Below are 20,064 nucleotides of genomic sequence, written 5' to 3'. Positions count from 1 at the left end.
AGCTGCTATTCGGCCCAACAAGGAAAGTTTCAATCTTGACCACGTTTCCAAATCTCTTTTGATTTCTGACCAACATTTCTCGTAGTTGTCTTTAAACAGATTCAAATTTTTAGAGGTCAGATACACCCCTAGGTATTTTACTTTTTTAACCACATTTAATTCTGTTTCTTTCACGAACTCATCTGTTTCTGTAGTTGTCAATTTTTTTGCTAGAACCTTAGTTTTTTGCTTGTTCAACTTAAATCCCGCCACCCGACCAAAATCCGAAATTAATTCTAACACTCTTTTAGTACTAGGGACTGGCTCCTGCAATGTTAATACCAGGTCATCTGCAAATGCTTTCAATTTATATTGTTTCACTCCGACCTCAATTCCCTGTACCAACCGGTCCTTTCTAATCATATTCAATAGCACCTCCAGAACTGAAATAAACAATAGGGGGGATAGAGGGCACCCCTGCTGTGTCCCTTTTTCAATTTTAAATTCCTCTGTCACCACATTGTTTACTATCAATTTCGCTTTTTGTTCTGAATATATTGCTTCTATTCCATTTTCAAACCCCCGCCCCACTCCCATCCCTTCCAAATTTTTCTTCATAAACATCCAGGAAATGTTGTCAAAGGCTTTCTCCGCATCAATAAAGATTAGCACCGCTCTAGTGTTAAGCTTTGTTTGTAAAAGTTCCAAAATATCAATAATGTTTCTTGTGTTGCCAAACAATTGCCTACCAGGGAGAAAGCCAGCCTGGTCCTTATGGATCACTTCATTAAGCACTTTTTTAAACCTACTTGCCAAAATGTCTGCAAAAATTTTGTAATCCACATTTAGGAGTGAGATGGGGCGGTAGTTCTTAAGCTGGGTCTTTTCAGTTTCTAGTTTGGGTATCAATGTGATGAAGGCTTCTTTCCACGTTTCCGGTGCCTTCCTAGATCTTCCTAGATCTTAGTTTTTTTTCTCCATCTCTTATTTTTTCCAATATCTTCTCCTTCTTTTCATTCCAGAGCTTTTTCTTGATCGTGTTTTGTTGTATTAGAAACCCTCTCATAACTGCTTTACTTGCGTCCCAGATTATTCTTTTTTCCACAGTAGTATTTAAATTTATCTCAAAATAATCCTTTAAAGTTTTTTGGGCCTTCTTAACAATCTTCTCGTCCCTTAATAAGGTGTCATTCATTTTCCATCTGAAGGATCCGGTTGTATTTAGTCTCAATTCCATTTTCAAAGCATTATGGTCGGAGCAGGTTTTTGGGCAGATTTCCACCTTTCTAGTCTTGGGTGCCAGTCCTCTAGTTATCCATATTTGGTCGATTCGTGTCCATGTCAGATGAGCTTCAGAAAAGAAAGTCCCTTCTTTTCCTAGGGGGTTCTTAACCCTCCATATGTCAGTTAAGTCCACATTGTCAGTCATTTCAAAAAAAGTTTTAGGTAGTCTGCCATCTTTCGTTATGTTAGCACTTTGCGACTTATCCATATTTACAGACACAACCCCATTCATATCACCCATCATGATGATGTTGTAGTCTAGGTAGTCCAGCATAATCTCATGCAGCTTCCTGAAAAATTCCGATTTTCCTTCATTTGGGGCGTATATTCCTAATATCAGAAATTTTTCTCCTTGTGTCTGAATTTCAATCGCCAAAATTCTGCCGTGTTCATCTTTAAATAAGAATTTCGGTGACAGGCTCTCCTTTGCATATATCACCACTCCTCTTTTCTTCACTTTGTCCGAAGAGATAAATTCTTGGCCTAGTCTTTTATTAATTAGCACTTTTCTGTGGAGCCTTGTCACATGCGTTTCTTGCAGGCAAATAATGTCCAATTGTTCTTTTTTCAAAATATGAAATACTTTTCTTCTTTTTTCCGGAGAATTTCCGCCATTTATATTCCAACTAAGAAGCTGCAGCGACATCCTGATCTAATTGGTGGGTCTACAGTGGGGTGTCTAGGTTTCCCTCCGATCCCGGAGGTGGTAATGCTGGTCCAGATCCAGACGGTGTAGGCTTTGGAGATGGTCCCGGTGGTGGTGGAGGCCAAGAAGCTGCAGCTCCTTTCTGGAGGTCCTCCTCGTGGTCGTGTAAGAACTTCTGTTGGTCCTCCGGTGTTTTAATTCTTACTTTCCTTCCTTTGTAGGTAAATGATAGTCCTTGCGGAAACTCCCACCTATAAGGGATTGTGTTGTATCTCAACAATTTGGTCAAATCTGTATAAGTGGTCCTAAGATCGAAAAGGTGTTTAGGTATATCTCTGTAAATTTCAGCCTTTTTACCTTCTATCTCCAAAGATTTTTTGAAATGTAGGCCTAGTATCTTGTCTCTTTCCTCTCTCGATCTCAGAATAACCAAACAGTCTCTGGACTTGTCCTTCTTTATCAGTTTTCCCAGTCTAAAGGCAGTCACAATTTTAAAATCCTTATCTTCCTCAATCCCCCAGAATTTGGAGAACAAAAGTGTTAAAAATCCCTGTAGATTTCCTTCCTCCAGTTCTGGGATGGCCCTTAATCTGAGATTATTTTCCTTACTTTTCAATTCAACCAATGACAGGTAGGCTTGTTGTTCCCCTACCTGTCTTTTCAGAGGCCTTACTCCCCCCCTAATCTCATCAACCTTTTTGTTCGCCTGTTCTGCTTTTTGACTGGCTTCCACAGCAAGTTTATAATTTTCAGTCGTTGCCCCTTGCAATTTTTCAATTGCCTGAGTATGATGAGAAACTTGCTCAGATAATTTAGTAATAGAGGATGTAGCTTGGTCAATTTTTGATGATTGATTGTCCACTTTTTGGTTTAAAATTTCCAGTTGTTCCAAAATTTGTTTCAGGACTATTTCAGATCCTCCAGTTGCCATATCTTCTGCAGCAGGCTCTTCAACTTCCACCTCCTGTGCTGTCAGCACAGTTGGGACGGATGATCTTCGTTGATGAGATAGGGTTGTTTGAACAAGTTGCCCTGGTTTCTTTTCTTTTTCTTTAGCTTTAGCTGCTCTTGTTCTCCCTGAGCCGCTCATTCCACACCTGCCTCTGTTCAAGGTCAAATTTTCTTTTGTTTCATAAGTCAGACAAGTCCAGAGTGTAAACAATTTAACCACAGAGAATCACAATAAAGTACAGTTCCCAGGCCTCTATGTCTCCACAATCCTCTAGGTGGGGGTATTTCAAAGTTTCAAGGAAGGAGAGAACTCTTGTCCGCCATTGAAGTTCTTATATTCCCTATGTTAAGTCTTTAGTAGTTCCAGAGCACACAAAAAGAAGGTTCCCCAGGCTTTCTTTTTCTTGAGGAAAGGCCACAAGGTGTCAAGAAAGGTCCCAGCAACAATGTTTAAACGTTAGTGTCTCAGTCTATGTATCAGTTTAAACTCCAATAACAGTATCAGCAGTTTGACAGTTCTCTTTTGCGCACTGACAGCCCGATAGCTGGGTTGTCCCTTTTAACTCCACATAGCTCAAAATTAGGAAGAAGCTCCCAAGAGTAAGATCCACAAAATTTGCAAAGATTTCCTGCTTGTCTTTTCACTACAAAGTCTGTCAAATACACCCTCGTTTTACTTTTACACTCCCTTTTAAGCGCTTCAGCGCTCTTCTGCGCAATTGCTTTAATCTGGTTAGCAGGATCGGGAGACGGACTTCCTGTTACTCGCCTCCCGTTTTCAGCCGAATTTCAACCAAATTCCCAAGTTTTTCAGATGTTTAACTCCCCTTACTCACGGGTATGTAGCAGCCAATTTTGATGTTTTCAAGAAGAAAGGTCGGCGCTCATCAGCAGCAGCAGCGCGGCTTTGCATCCACGAAAAGAGCGATGAACTCACAGCGCCGCTCCCCCTTTCGCGTTCCGGAGCCCCTTACGGAGCTCCTTCTTCGTTTCCGGGGGGGCTTTGGGCGCCCGCCGAGTCCCACGGCCGCAGGCTCACTCTGCCTGCGGTTTTTCTTAATGGGTCTCCGCTTTGCCGTAGCGGACGACCCTTTTTCGCGGAGCCCCTCTTCACTGAGTAAAGAGGACCGCCATTGCCGTTTTGCGCCGCCTCCGGAAGCCCCCCCCCAGTTGGATCCTGTCTGTGTCTCTGGAGCAGTGGTTCTCAACCTGTGGGTCCCCAGATGTTGTTGGACTATAACTCCCATCATCCCTGAGCTCTGGCCTTGCAAGCAAGGGGTGATGGGAGCTGTAGTTCAACAACATCTGGGAACCCACAGGTTGAGAAAGGTTGCTCTGGAGGGAAGGAACTGAATCAGAATCTGTAGATTTCTGCAGAGATGCAGCCTTTTCTGGCAAGTGTCTCATAGGCCTTAAACTCAAATTGGGTGTCGTAGGTAAAAACTGGCAAAAGAAGTTTTTGCCTTTAAGCCCAAGCAGTTGTGATATCACAGAATGTGGGCAGATGTGTTATTTCTTCAAAATCAAATTATCTCCTCAACATGGCTGACTTACTCGCACTCCCTGCGACTGAAAAAGGGGCAGTGAACTTAAAAGAGGGAACCCGGGACTGACTGTATTTCATAGTGAAAAAGATTCTCACTCGCTCCTCCTCACACTCGTTCCCAGCTAGAAAAACTGATACTCATCTCTACTCCATCCAACACACCGCTGGGAAGAGCAAGAAGGGTTTTTTAATAACAATGCTCGTCTCTCACACACTGCCAGGAAAGCTGTGCCTGCAGGAACCAAAGCAGAATGTCTAAGAGCCAGACTCCCTTTTCCCCAGCAGGAGCCCCTGAACGCACATCCCCACCCACAGCCCAGACTCTCCTTCTCACAGGCAGGCAAGCGAGGATTATGGAAGCGGCCCTTGAGCCAAAGACTCACCCAGACAGGGGAGAGGGGACCAGGGCTCACTCACTAGCGCTACCGAATTCAGAGATTCCACCCAAACAAAAAAACCTGGACATTTTGCCTCTTTTAAAAAATCTGTCTGGACAGACATTTTAAGTCTGAAAAAGAGGACGTGTCCAGAAAAAAACGGACATATGGCAACCCTAGTGAAGATGCTTTTTTCTAAGGGTTTGTGTCTTCCCTGAAGGCCTGTAATGCTGGGCCCTGGGGGGTCTCAGGGGGGAGGGAATCCCTTCCTCTCAGGGTCAGGACAGAGAAGGCTGAAGCGCCTGAGCAGGAGGAGATCTGCTTTTAAGTCTGGAGTCTGTGATGAAACAGGTGTGCCTGGCAACTGTCTTCCTTAAATAAATTGGTTATTTTGAAGACCTCTGATGCTTTACTCTGGTGGAAAAATAAACTCCCTTGTGTCGGGGCCACTACAGAGAAGACCTTGGCCTGTCAGGAGAGAGAAAAGGGGCCTGCCTGGCACATGTAAAATCCTCCTGGGCTCATAGCTCAGCACCTCCACTCAAATCTCCTGCTTGAGGCCTTGGGGAGCTGCTGCCGCCAGTCTGAATAAAAACATCTCTTGTCCCCTTTCAGTCAACCTGGGGCTCATTGTGGGAGCCATTTTGGGTGTCATGGCTGCCATCCTGCTGGTCTCTGGGATCATCTTCACCATCAAGAAGCTCAGTAAGTAAACCCTGGGGGTCTTTGCTGCCTCTCCTGTGTCCTTCTGTCCTGGCCTCCGACTGGGAATGTGCTGGTGGAGCTTCCTGGAAACTGTTGCTGGCATCCCTGCAGAGACCCCTCCCCATAAAACACCCTTTAAACCAAAAGTATGTTGGCCATTGCTTTGCGCTCACTCTGTGCTCAGGAAATTCACTTTCCACCTGATGTTTTTATTTTATTATGTATTTTGTGTACTCATTTTGTATTTTTAAATGAATAAATATTTATTAAGGAGGACACTGTATTGAACTGAATAGGACATTCCTCTGAGTAGACATGCCTAGAATTGCAATATTAAAGTTCATTATTTCTCCCCCCCCCCCCGCAAGATTGATGATTAGGGGTCGGCTGGGACTGAAATAATAATATGAACAGGAATGAGTGAAGGGACATTCTCTAGTCCCTTCTCTAGTTTCCTTCCAGCCTGTTGGAATTTGTCCACTGCCTGGCTTTCATGTTGATTTTTTTATTTAATTTTCTCACTTTTTTCGACTTCTTTGTAACATGAATTCCTTGAAATGCTCCCCTTCTGGGCTCCCCCTCCTTGGAGGTGTTTGGAAGAGACAAGAGGAGCAGCTGCTGGGAAGGTTTCAGCACTTGAGAGCCAGATTGTCAAAATGGAATTGTGTGGCATTTGGAGGTCCCTTCCAGCTCTGACCTTCTGCTTTTGTCTTCACAGGGAAACGGAGGGAGAAAGCAGCCTACGAAAAAACCGCAAGTGAGTGACTCCTCCCCTCTCTCTGTCTGACATATTTTTCTCACCATGGAGTTACAAACAGACTAAACCAAACCTGGTGGTGGCCTAGTCCTGAAGCCCAAGACCCTGATGGGAAGCTTCAGCCTGTCTGCTCAGCCTGTCTGTGGACAGCAAGGGGTCCCTCAGGGCCAGGAAAAGGCTGCAGAGAGACTGTCGGCTGAGGGAGGGGCTCCAGGAAGGAGCAGGAGGAAGAGCCGAGGGTGGGGGGAGAGAGGGGTCTCTGGGGGTTTAATTTACTGGAACCTGAAGCTAAAGAATTGGTTGGGTGGCTCAAGTCTGTGGATGTCAGGAACCCTTCCCTTCTGGATTTGGCACCACTGCTCCCCCCCCCCCCCGCTTCTGCCTCCCTACCCAGATTGCACCCACGCCCGCTCTAGTCCCCCGCTGCCTCCATGCCAGGCTGTGCCCATCTCTCTTCGCCCTCCAGCACCTGCTTCTCCCTCCAGTGCTGCCCTTGAACCCCCTTGCCCTTAGGCCCCTCCCCATATTGAGCCTGATTTGGGATGGGGGTGGAAGGAGGGAGGAGAAGGGCGGGGGTGGGTGGGTGGGATCTCCCTCCCCGGGATCCTGACTCCTGTGTTTCCTCCCTTTTGCAGCAAGTGACCAGGGGCCCGACAGCTCCACCAGGGGTAAGTGGGGGTGCAGGTGGGGGCAAAGTGGGGCTCTTGCAGAAGACTCTGTGGGGAACATCCCCAAATGGGAAAAAGCTTCCCCTGTTACCCACCTTGGGGTTTCCAAGAGTGACATAATCTGCAGTGTCCACTGAGCTGAAAATCGCTTTTGTGACTCATTCTGTCTGTCCATCTGAGCTCCACAGAGGATCCCGTCTACCTGACAAATAGATCTGAATGAGAGATCTTGGAAGGGGTTCTGGAAGGGATTTTTCCTTCTGGTAGGACTGCTTTGTGTCCTTCCGGTATTCCCCCAAAGTGTGCAGCTTGGCTCACTTGCTCGAGCTGCCCTCTGCAGGCCCATTTTGGTGATGCTCCTGGCATATCTCATGTCTGATTTGACATGATGAGGGATGGTGGCTTTCCTTGGGAGGCTGGACTAGATGGCCTTTGGGTTCCCACTAGCTCTATAAGGCTGATGTCCCCACACCATGATGCTGGCTTAAATTTGAAACACCCTGTTGTTTTTATCTCCACAGTTTTGCTGTGAATTACAGAGGCTCTGAGCTCCTGCTGTCCTTTAATGCTGTTTATGATGTTAAATAAGCAAAAAACTAAGGTATTGGAAAAAAAACTTGACAGTTACAGAGTCAGAAAGGTTTCAGAAAGAGACAGAGTTAAACGTGGTTAAAAAAGTAAAATACCTAGGGGTAAATATAACAGCAAAAAATTTGAGTCTATTTAAGGACAACTATGAGAAATGTTGGTTAGAAATTAAGAGAGACTTAGAAAGTTGGACAAGATTGAAACTTTCCTTGTTAGGCCGAATCGCTGCTATAAAGATGAATGTATTGCCAAAAATGCTGTTTTTGCTTCAAACTTTGCAGATTGTGGACAAAACAGAGTGCTTTCGGAAGTGGCAGAGAGATATTTCCAAATTTGTCTGGCAGGGCAAAAAGCCCAGAATTAAGTTTAAGATACTAACTGATGCGAAAGAAAGAGGGGGCTTTGCCCTGCCAGACTTAAGGTTGTACTATGAATCAGCAGCTTTCTGCTGGCTAAAAGATTGGCTGCTTCTCGAAAACACTGATGTATTAGATTTGGAAGGTTTTAATAATGCTTTTGGTTGGCATGCATATTTATGGTATGACAAGGTCAAGATTAATAAGACTTTCAAGAACCATATTGTCAGAAAAGCAGTGTTTAATGTCTGGACAAAATACAAAGACTTACTGGAAAATAAAACTCCAAGGTGGCTTTCACCATTGGAAGCTAAGGCCCGGAAAAGACTCAATATGGAGGCCAAATGGCCGAAGTATTGGGAAATATTAGAAAAAGATGGAGATAACTGGAAATTGCAGAATCAGGAGAAAATGAAAGACAAAGTGCGAGATTGGTTACACTACGCTCAGATTAAAGAAGTTTTTAAACTTGACAAAAAGTTAGGATTCCAGGTGGAAAAATCGAAGCTAGAAACGGAATTGTTAGAGCCTAAGACTAAGGTACTTTCAAAAATGTATAACTTGCTGTTAAAATGGAATACACAAGATGAAACGGTCAAACCGGCTATGATAAAGTGGGCACAGGACATTGGATATAACATCATGTTTGAGGACTGGGAGAGGTTGTGGACTACTGGGTTGAATTTCACTGCATGTAATGCTTTGAAAGAAAATGTTATGAAAATGATATATAGATGGTATATGACCCCAGTCAAACTTGCAAAAATATACCACTTGTCTGATAACAAATGTTGGAAATGTAAAGAAAATGAAGGAACATTCTTTCACCTCTGGTGGACTTGCCCTAGAGTGAAGGCTTTCTGGGAAATGATATATAATGAGCTGAAAAAGGTATTCAAGTATACCTTTCCTAAGAAACCAGAGGCCTTCCTTCTGGGTATTGTCGGCCCGAAGGTGCTAAAGAAGGACCGAACATTTTTTATGTACGCAACAACAGCAGCAAGGATACTTGTCGCTAAGCATTGGAAAACCCAAGATTTACCCACACTGGAAGAATGGCAGATGCAACTGATAGACTATATGGAACTGGCTGAGATGACTGGCAGAATCCGAGACCTGGGAGAAGAGACGGTGGAAGAAGATTGGAAGAAATTTAAGATTTATCTACAAAAATATTGTAAATTGCATGAATGTTAAGAAGGATGCTAGAGTACAAACAACTTGGCACCATTAAGCTAGATGAAGTGAAATATGAAGATAAGCTAAATTTAAGAAAAGATAAATTTTTGGAAATTTTAGGTTATATTTAAATTTTTAAGATTTGAATAAAGGATATTTAAAATTAGAGACACAACATGGGAAAATTAGATAATAAGAGTAGAAACAAGGGGATAAATTTGCTGGATAAAATTTTATAGTCAGGAACGCAGGAGCGGGAGATGTGAGGGAGTCCAAAGAAGTTAAGAAAATCATGTTAAGAGATGTGTTATATTGTATTGTTTATTGGTATTGTAATTAAAAATAAAAACTGTTAATAAACAAAATGCAAGTAAATAATAATAATAATAATAATAATAATAATAATAATAATGCTGTTTATGATGTTTCTTAATCCTGGCTCTCACTCATCTATTCTGACCCCAGCTGTAACTTGAATTTGAGGAGAATCATGTTTTTCTGATAGATTTTGGCGAATTTTCTTTGTAGCTGATTTTCAGAAATGTGTATTAATCAGAAATGTGCCGGATATACACAACTAAAAGCTTTAAAAAGGGATGAGGAGATTGAGCAGTGATTTTGATGGTATCTCTTGGTTCTTTGTTGCTGTGGTTCCCTCCACAAGCCTTTCCCCAATCTTGTGTCACTCACTTTCCAGCCAAATTGAAGGAAAGGCAACATTTGAGAACTGCTTTGGGTGTATTATGCGTGAAATAGGCTAAATTATTACTGCCTACCTGCCTCTTGGGCCGCCCAGCCTTTGGCTAAATGGATGTCATGTCATGGAATGTATGAAAGCAGCCCAATTGCTCTGGCTGAGTGTTTTCAACCCACCTTCTATGTGAGGAAGTGAAGAAACTGGCAGGGAGGGATGGTTGGCAAGGAGGAGGGATGCTTAGATGCTCAGGTGTTGAAGCTGAAAGAGAGAAGGAACGGAGAGGCTGAAGAGAGAGGCGACTTTCCTACAGGAGATGAGAGGGATTCTTGCTTCGGATTCTGCTGACAGCCAAGGAGGAAGCCAGCAAGGAGAAGAGGAAGATCAGGAGCTTCATGGCCAGAGTTTGATCCGAAATAAGCAGCCCCTTCTTTTGGGCTGCAGGCCTCCAGTTCATGGTCCCCACAGCCTTCTAGGAGGGGTGACCCACTGGGAGTGGGACCACATGAACTCTTCCAAGTAAACTAGTTTTGTTGCCTTCAACAAACCTCCAGGGGCCCCAGGATTCTTCTTGCCTAACCCAATGGATTTGCTGCACCTTGCTTTGAAGACACTGGATGTAATTGTTATTATATTTTCCTGAAGGCAGCCCTGTTTAGTGAAGTTTTTAGTGTTTGAAGTTTTACTCTGTTTTTAATGGAAATGGGTGGGCAGGGTATAAATAATAAAATTATAATTATTATTTTGTAAAATCGGTTTGACTGAAATAAATAAGGGTGCACCCCCTTTGTCTTTAGTGGTTCTTGCCTTCTTATCACAGGAGTTCCAGAGATTTTGAAGTTCCTTTTTTTTAAAATATTTTTTATTAGTTTTATGAAATGCAGAAAAAAGAATAAAGAGCATATTATAAAAGTAGAGAAAGAAAGTTACAAATTTTCTTGTTCTTTTTTCCAAATCTACTGGACTTCCCCGCGTCCTCCCAACCCTGCATTCTCTGTGATACATAACATCTGCAATTTGTTAACTTGTTTCAATACTTGTTGTATCTTTCATTTTATCATGTTACCCAATTTCAAATATATTATGACCCAAATCATGTACGTTTTCATTTTAACACAATAAAGTTGTTTCATTATTCTATCTCTGACTTCTTGTACCTTAATTTCCATTTCTTTAATTTAACATTACTGAAGCTAGAATTTCCTAAAAGGTGCGTTTTTTAACATTCATACAACTTATAATGTTTTTCCAAATAGTCTTTAAATTTTTTCCAGTCCTCCTCGATTGTTTCTTCTCCCAAGTCTCGGATTCTGCCAGTCATTTCGGCCAGTTCCATATAGTCCATCAACTGCGTTTGCCATTCCTCCAGTGTGGGTAAATCTTGTGACTTCCAATATTTTGCAATCAAAATCCTTGCTGCTGTGGTGGCGTACATAAAAAAAGTTCTATCCTTCTTAAACACCCTCTGGTCCACCATGCCCAAGAGGAAGGCCTCTGGTTTCTTAGGTAAGGTAAATCTAAGTACCTTTTTTAGTTCATTATGAATCATTTCCCAAAAGGCCTTCACCTTCGGGCAGGTCCACCAGAGGTGAAAGAATGTCCCTTCCGCCTCCTTACATTTCCAACATTTATTATCAGACAGGTGATATATCTTAGCAAGCTTGACTGGGGTCATGTACCACCGGTATATCATTTTCATAATGTTTTCCTTCAAGGCACTACATGCCGTAAATTTCATTCCGGTGTTCCATAACCTTTCCCAGTCTTCAAACATAATGTTATGCCCCAAGTCCTGTGCCCACTTTATCATTGCGGATTTAACTGTCTCATCCTGAATATTCCATTTAAGCAGCAGGTTATACATTCTCGAAAGTAGTTTACTTTTTGGTTCTAACAATTCTGTCTCTAGTTTCGATTTTTCCACCTGGAATCCAACCTTCTTATCTACTTTAAAGACCTCTTGAATTTGTGCATAATGCAACCAATCTCGCACCTTGTTTTTTAGTTTTTCCAAGCTCTGCAACCTCCAATTGTCTCCAATCTTTTCAATAATTTTCCCATATTTAGGCCAATTGGCTTCCATATTAGGTCTCTTACGTGCCTTGGCCTCCACCGGTGAGAGCCACCTCGGAGTCTTACTCTCCAATAAGTCTTTATATTTTGTCCAGACCATTAAAATTGCTCTCCTGACAATGTGGTTTTTAAACAGTTTGTGCACTTTAACCTTGTCATACCACAAATATGCATGCCACCCAAAAGCATTGTCAAACCCTTCCAGATCTAGGACATCAGTGTTTTCCAGTAAGATCCAATCTTTCAACCAGCAGAAGGCTGCGGATTCATAATATAACCTCAAGTCTGGCAGGGCAAATCCCCCTCTTTCTTTCGCATCAGTTAATATCTTAAACTTTATTCGGGGCTTTTTGCCCTGCCAAACAAACTTAGAGATATCCTTCTGCCACCTTCCAAAGCATTCCACCTTGTCCACGATCTGTAGGGTCTGAAACAAAAATAACATTTTTGGCAATACGTTCATCTTTATAGCTGCTATTCGGCCCAACAAGGAAAGTTTCAATCTTGACCACGTTTCCAAATCTCTTTTGATTTCTGACCAACATTTCTCATAGTTGTCTTTAAACAGATTCAAATTTTTGGAGGTCAGATACACCCCTAGGTATTTTACTTTTTTAACCACATTTAATTCTGTTTCTTTCACGAACTCATCTGTTTCTGTAGTTGTCAATTTTTTTGCTAGAACCTTAGTTTTTTGCTTGTTCAACTTAAATCCCGCCACCCGACCAAAATCCGAAATTAATTCTAACACTCTTTTAGTACTAGAGACAGGCTCCTGCAATGTTAATACCAGGTCATCTGCAAATGCTTTCAATTTATATTGTTTCACTCCGACCTCAATTCCCTGTACCAACCGGTCCTTTCTAATCATGTTCAATAGCACCTCCAGAACTGAAATAAACAATAGGGGGGATAGAGGGCACCCCTGCCGTGTCCCTTTTTCAATTTTAAACTCCTCTGTCACCACATTGTTTACTATCAATTTCGCTTTTTGTTCTGAATATATTGCTTCTATTCCATTTTCAAACCCCCGCCCCACTCCCATCCCTTCCAAATTTTTCTTCATAAACATCCAGGAAATGTTGTCAAAGGCTTTCTCCGCATCAATAAAGATTAGCACCGCTCTAGTGTTAAGCTTTGTTTGTAAAAGCTCCAAAATATCAATAATGTTTCTTGTGTTGCCAAACAAATGCCTACCAGGGAGAAAGCCAGCCTGGTCCTTATGGATCACTTCATTAAGCACTTTTTTAAACCTACTTGCCAAATGTCTGCAAAAATTTTGTAATCCACACTTAGGAGTGAGATGGGGCGGTAGTTCTTAAGCTGGGTCTTTTCAGTTTCTAGTTTGGGTATCAGTGTGATGAAGGCTTCTTTCCACGTTTCCGGTGCCTTCCTCCCCTCCATAATCTGGTTACAAACCTCCAACAAAGGTTGTATCAAATAGTCCTTCAGAACCTTATAGTATTTGGAGGTAAGTCCATCAGGGCCTGGAGATTTGCCTAATTGGAGGTTCTGAATGGCACTTTCAATTTCTTGCTGTGTGATATTACTATTCAGGATTATTCTCATTTCCTGAGGTATTTTCTGTAATCCATTGGTTTTAAGAAATTGGTCCACCTCCGAATCTTTCTGTGGCCCTTGTGAATAAAGTTCTTTGAAGTATCTCTGGAAGCACTTTCTAATTTCCTCGGGTTTCTGAACCATTCTCCCTTCAATCTCTAGATTTGTAACTGTATTAAGTTTTTGTCTCTTTTTCAACTGCCATGCTAGCAGTTTCCCACACTTATTTGCTGATTCAAAAGATCTTTGTTTCATTTGTTTAATTCTCCATTCCACCTCTTGATTTATCAGTTTCAAATATTGTGCTTGGAAAAATTTCACTTCTCTCAGCACTTCCTTCGACTTGGGCCTAGATCTTAGTTTTTTTTCTCCATCTCTTATTTTTTCCAATATCTTCTCCTTCTTTTCATTCCAGAGCTTTTTCTTGATCGTGTTTTGTTGTATTAGAAACCCTCTCATAACTGCTTTACTTGCGTCCCAGATTATTCTTTTTTCCACAGTAGTATTTAAATTTATCTCAAAATAATCCTTTAAAGTTTTTTGGGCCTTCTTAACAATCTTCTCGTCCCTTAATAAGGTGTCATTCATTTTCCATCTGAAGGATCCGGTTGTATTTAGTCTCAATTCCATTTTCAAAGCATTATGGTCGGAGCAGGTTTTTGGGCAGATTTCCACCTTTCTAGTCTTGGGTGCCAGTCCTCTAGTTATCCATATTTGGTCGATTCGTGTCCATGTCAGATGAGCTTCAGAAAAGAAAGTCCCTTCTTTTCCTAGGGGGTTCTTAACCCTCCATATGTCAATTAAATCCACATTGTCAATCATTTCAAAAAAAGTTTTAGGTAGTCTGCCATCTTTCGTTATGTTAGCACTTTGCGACTTATCCATATTTACAGACACAACCCCATTCATATCACCCATCATGATGATGTTGTTGTAGTCTAAGTAATCCAGCATAATCTCATGCAGCTTCCTGAAAAATTCCGATTTTCCTTCATTTGGGGCGTATATTCCTAATATCAGAAATTTTTCTCCTTGTGTCTGAATTTCAATCGCCAAAATTCTGCCGTGTTCATCTTTAAATAAGAATTTCGGTGACAGGCTCTCCTTTGCATATATCACCACTCCTCTTTTCTTCACTTTGTCCGAAGAGATAAATTCTTGGCCTAGTCTTTTATTAATTAGCACTTTTCTGTGGAGCCTTGTCACATGCGTTTCTTGCAGGCAAATAATGTCCAATTGTTCTTTTTTCAAAATATGAAATACTTTTCTTCTTTTTTCCGGAGAATTTCCGCCATTTATATTCCAACTAAGAAGCTGCAGCGACATCCTGATCTAATTGGTGGGTCTACAGTGGGGTGTCTAGGTTTCCCTCCGATCCCGGAGGTGGTAATGCTGGTCCAGATCCAGACGGTGTAGGCTTTGGAGATGGTCCCGGTGGTGGTGGAGGCCAAGAAGCTGCAGCTCCTTTCTGGAGGTCCTCCTTGTGGTCGTGTAGGAACTTCTGTTGGTCCTCCGGTGTTTTAATTCTTACTTTCCTTCCTTTGTAGGTAAATGATAGTCCTTGCGGAAACTCCCACCTATAAGGGATTGTGTTGTATCTCAACAGTTTGGTCAAATCTGTATAAGTGGTCCTAAGATCCAAAAGGTGTTTAGGAATATCTCTGTAAATTTCAGCCTTTTTACCTTCTATCTCCAAAGATTTTTTGAAATGTAGGCCTAGTATCTTGTCTCTTTCCTCTCTCGATCTCAGAATAACCAAACAGTCTCTGGACTTGTCCTTCTTTATCAGTTTTCCCAGTCTAAAGGCAGTCACAATTTTAAAGTCCTTATCTTCCTCAATCCCCCAGAATTTGGAGAACAAAAGTGTTAAAAATCCCTGTAGATTTCCTTCCTCCAGTTCTGGGATAGCCCTTAATCTGAGATTATTTTCCTTACTTTTCAATTCAACCAATGACAGGTAGGCTTGTTGTTCCCCTACCTGTCTTTTCAGAGGCCTTACCTCCCCCCTAATCTCATCAACCTTTTTGTTCGCCTGTTCTGCTTTTTGACTAGCTTCCACAGCAAGTTTATAATTTTCAGTCGTTGCCCCTTGCAATTTTTCAATTGCCTGAGTATGATGAGAAACTTGCTCGGATAATTTAGTAATAGAGGATGTAGCTTGGTCAATTTTTGATGATTGATTGTCCACTTTTTGGTTTAAAATTGCCAGTTGTTCCAAGATTTGTTTCAGGACTATTTCAGATCCTCCAGTTGCCATATCTTCTGCAGCAGGCTCTACAGCAGGCTCTTCAATTTCCACCTCCTGTGCTGTCAGCACAGTTGGGACGGATGATCTTCGTTGATGAGATAGGGTTGTTTGAACAAGTTGCCCTGGTTTTTTTTCTTTTTCTTTAGCCTTAGCTGCTCTTGTTCTCCCTGTGCCACTCATTCCACACCTGCCTCTGTTCAAGGTCAAATTTTCTTTTGTTTCATAAGTTAGACAAGTCCAGAGTGTAAACAATTTAACCACAGAGAATCACAATAAAGTACAGTTCCCAGGCCTCTATGTCTCCACAATCCTCTAGGTGGGGGTATTTCAAAGTTTCAAGGAAGGAGAGAGCTCTTGTCCGCCATTGAAGTTCTTATATTCACTATGTTAAGTCTTTAGTAGTTCCAGAGCACAAAAGGAAGTTTCCCCAGGCTTTCTTTTTCTTGAAGAAAGGCCACAAGGTGTCAAGAAAGGTCCCAGCAACAATGTTTAAACGTTAGTGTCTCAGTCTATGTATCAGTTTAAGCTCCAATAACAGTATCAGCAGTTTGACAGTTCTCTTTTGCACACTGACAGCCCGATAGCTGGGTTGTCCCTTTTAACTCCACATAGCTCAAAATTAGGAAGAAGGTCCCAAAAATAAGATCCAAAAATTTTGCAAAGATTTCCTGCTTGTCTTTTCACTACAAAGTCTGTCAAATACACCCTCGTTTTACTTTTACACTCCCTTTTAAGCGCTTCAGCGCTCTTCTGCGCAATTGCTTTAATCTGGTTAGCAGGATCGGGAGACGGACTTCCTGTTACTCACCTCCCGTTTTCAGCCGAATTTCAACCAAATTCCCAAGTTTTTCAGATGTTTAACTCCCCTTACTCACGGGTATGTAGCAGCCAATTTTGATGTTTTCAAGAAGAAAGGTCGGCGCTCATCAGCAGCAGCAGCAGCGCGGCTTTGCGTCCACGAAAAGAGCGATGAACTCACAGCGCCGCTCCCCCTTTCGCGTTCCGGAGCCCCTTACGGAGCTCCTTCTTCGTTTCCGGGGGGGGGGCTTTGGGCGCCCGCCGAGTCCCACGGCCGCAGGCTCACTCTGCCTGCGGTTTTTCTTAATGGGTCTCCGCTTTGCCGTAGCGGACGACCCTTTTTCGCGGAGCCCCTCTTCACTGAGTAAAGAGGACCGCCATTGCTGTTTTGCGCCGCCTCCGGAAGTCCAGAGATTTTGAAGTTCCTGAGAATATTCACAGACTCTGGCCGGGAGGTGCCAATAATTGGTCTTCCTTTGCAAAGTGACTGAAGAACTAGTGTCCAAAGCAAGATGGGGACATAATCTGTGGCTTTGCAGGTGTGGGATTAAGTTACATGAGGCTGCTGTGTTGCTGAAGCCAAGAGGGTGTGAAGTCTGCTCAGGGTCTGGCTGGGGACCACCTGGATGCTGCCTTTGGTTCCAGGATGCAAGAAAGGAGGGTTGGGGGGAATATAATAAAAGAAATATGTAGATATCTGATCTGGGACAGAGTGTGGTTGGGAGATGACCAAGGCAGGGTTGCCCCGAAAGTCCACAATCCCAGAAGGAAGTTCTCCCACTGAGATGAAAAGAAGATGCCCAAAATATTTAATTTGTTTTACATTTTTATCCCACTCTCCCAAAGCAGCTCAGGGCAGCAAACACCAAAATGTTAAAACAATACCATTTAAAATGAGCTAATCTTTCTCCCTCCGCCCTGGATGTAAATCTCCCCTCACCCCTTCTTCCCTGGTGGGGGGAGGGATGCCATTTGGGGGCCGGCCTCAGGTGTCAAAATGTATTGGGCTGGCCTTGGTGTGTGAGTTATGCTACGTACAATGGGACTTCACAGAAAACACAACTTAACGCAATAGTGGAGCACTGCAAAATCATTTGTTCGTGAACATCTAGGAAACACATGGAGAACTGCAAAACACTCCTAATTATTATTCCTCTATCATCATAATTTTATTGTATAATCTTAGAAGGTTGTAGACAGAGATGTATGTTAACATTTGAGCAGCTCCTACATCGGTGTGTGGGGGGTGCCTACCTTGAAAACGCCTCCGTGGAGAGGGGATCAATATTTTTTTAAAAAATTATTTGCATTTTCAAAAACAAGAACAGAGCATATTTAACCCTTCTCTCCTTCCCTCATCCCACTTACAACTTCATATCAAACACAACATGTATACATATACCATATGACTTTCCTTCCACACTTTTCCTGGTTCCTTTGCTTTTCTACTACTCTGCGTAATCCACATCTTTTTAATCATCCAATTTGTTATCTATTAAATACTCTCATCTATTTTAACTGCTGGATTTATACGAGCTGTGCTAAGCTATGTCTTTCTCTAGACTGGTTCATGAAATATGCAATAAGCATTATCCATTCCTCCTTATATTCCTTATATCTGTTTTCTCTTACACTGTTCGTCAGACCAGCCAGTTCAGTACATTCAAACATTTTACACTGCCATTCTTCCTGAGTGGGTACTATCCTTGTTTTCCACCTTTGTGCCAATAAGGTTCTAACTGCGGCAGTGGCACATAGAAATAAACTCTTTTGTTTTTGGGGGACCTCTGTTGTTACTATCTCCAAAAGGAAACTCTCAGGTGTTTTGGGGAAAGTCTTTTTAGGTATCTTTTAAAATTCATTTTATATCGTTTCCCAATATCCCTTAATTATTTTACACGACCAACACATGTGAATAAAAGATCCCTCAATTTCATTACACTTCCAAAATATACCTTTTTCTTCTTTAGACAGTTTCGCCAATCTGGTGGGTGTTAAATACCATATGTGGGCCATTTTCATCATATAATTTTTTATCTTGCCGTAAAATTCACATTTATTTTCCACAACTTTCCCCATAATTCATGATCGATTTTGTGACCCACATCCTGTGCCCACTTAATCCTGCTAAATTTCATAAATTCCTCTTTTGTTTCCCACTCCAACAGCAGTTTATACATATTTGATAATACTTTTATATTTGCATCTAATAGTTCTTTGGTAAACTGAGACTTTTGTTCTGCAAAGCCATTTTTCCTATCTTAAACAATTCATTAATGTGATGTACCTGTAGTAATTGGTAACCAGATTTCTTAATTCTTTGAGATTTCTCAGTTTTGGTTCCTGTCCTGTAAGAGATAAAATTTCACTGTAAGTTAACCACTGCTTATCCAAATTTATTCTTTTCCTGGTTGTAGCTTCCACTGGGGATCTCCACAGAGGTGTTTTTCTTTCTAATAAGTTTTCATACTTTCCCCATATTCTAAATAGGTTTTTTTTGATTACATGATTTGTAAGTTTTATGTATTTCCGCTTTTTAGGTAGGCATACACCCACTTGCACCAATTCCAAAGCTGTGACATATGTGGGAACCTTGACCTTTTTTTTTTGCAACCCATGACTTGCTTCAACTGGTCCCTTGAAGGATTTCCTAGAAATCACCTGATTTCCACTTCAGCTTGGGAAGAAAGCAGCCGGCAGGGGGCAGCGGAGGATAGAGAAAATGAGAAAGTGAGAAAATACAAATGGGACTGTGGAGAAATGGGGGAGGGTGTCTTGTGGCAGAGAGAGAGTGTCAGGGCAGGAATCTGCCCAGGAAACAAACACACACAAATACCAGTGTCAAGGAAGGATGAGTACTCTCTCAGCAAAATCTGCCTCCGTTCTTAAATTCCTGTGATAAATGTCAGTCAAGCAGCCTGAGATGCAGTCACTTGAGATTCCTTTGCTAGCTTGGTATGCAAATGAAATCTACATTACTGTAACTTGCCAAAAACTGTATACTGCACCCTCAGCTATTCTTGTAAGTAAAAATGAAAACAAACATTTAAAATAAAAAGGCCTTGTTCTGGGACCTGCCCTGGGACTTTCCAACCTGACTCAGAGGTTGCTGAGGGAGGCAGAAGGGGGCAAAGTCCCCTGGGAAACAATCCAGTTTGGAACAGAGAACCACACCAAGGACACTTTTATGCCATAATCTATTTGTTAGACTCCATATTCTGTTTCCACACAATACCAAGAAGGGGACAAAAATAATGTCAGGAGAGATGTCCCTGCAGGCCTGGTCTTGAGAGGTGGAGAAGCCTGCAAGGATCCAGTGTGGGGCTGTGGTTTGACTGGGATCTGGGAGCCTGGGAGTCCTGGCTTCAAATCCCCACACAGCCATGAAGCTCCCTCAGAGACCTTGGGCCTGTCAGGGCCATTATGAGGAGAACCTGAATGCCACCTGGATAGAAATATTCATTTTTTGAAGGCAGAGTCAGCTAGAGAGGAAGATGCCTTTTGCCTGCCAGAAAGAGGACCCAGGAGTCCTGGCTCCTGCCGAGTCTCCTCCCAAAGGGGACCCAGGAGTCCTGGCTTCTGCCGAGTCTCCTCCCAAAGGGGACCCAGGAGTCCTGGCTCCTGCCGAGTCTCCTCCCAAAGGGGACCCAGGAGT

The 20,064-nt window shown here is 42.3% G+C and overlaps 2 protein-coding genes and 1 long non-coding RNA gene across 3 annotated transcripts in view; 2 read left to right on the top strand and 1 right to left on the bottom strand.

Annotated features, from left to right (window-relative positions):
• Positions 1-20,064, bottom strand: part of LOC310837292 (uncharacterized protein) — a 530,615-nt gene that overhangs the window by 313,866 nt on the left and 196,685 nt on the right. The window lies entirely within an intron of this gene.
• The window catches only part of LOC310837752 (class I histocompatibility antigen, F10 alpha chain-like), a 75,269-nt gene that overhangs the window by 23,696 nt on the left and 31,509 nt on the right, over positions 1-20,064 (top strand). The window contains 1 exon segment of the mRNA XM_083724812.1: positions 5,399-5,488. Coding sequence (XP_083580938.1) covers positions 5,399-5,488 — 90 coding nt within the window.
• On the top strand, positions 5,963-7,495 carry LOC310838199. Its single transcript, XR_014560791.1, has 3 exons — positions 5,963-6,245; positions 6,881-6,913; positions 7,435-7,495. It is a non-coding gene; the product is annotated as an uncharacterized lncRNA (long non-coding RNA).

Source organism: Podarcis gaigeae, assembly GCF_964106915.1.
Source record: "Podarcis gaigeae genome assembly, chromosome: 2".
Taxonomy (NCBI): Eukaryota; Metazoa; Chordata; class Lepidosauria; order Squamata; family Lacertidae; genus Podarcis; species Podarcis gaigeae.
The sequence above is the reverse complement of the archived record's forward strand: the minus strand, read 5'-3'. Positions and strand labels throughout refer to the sequence as shown.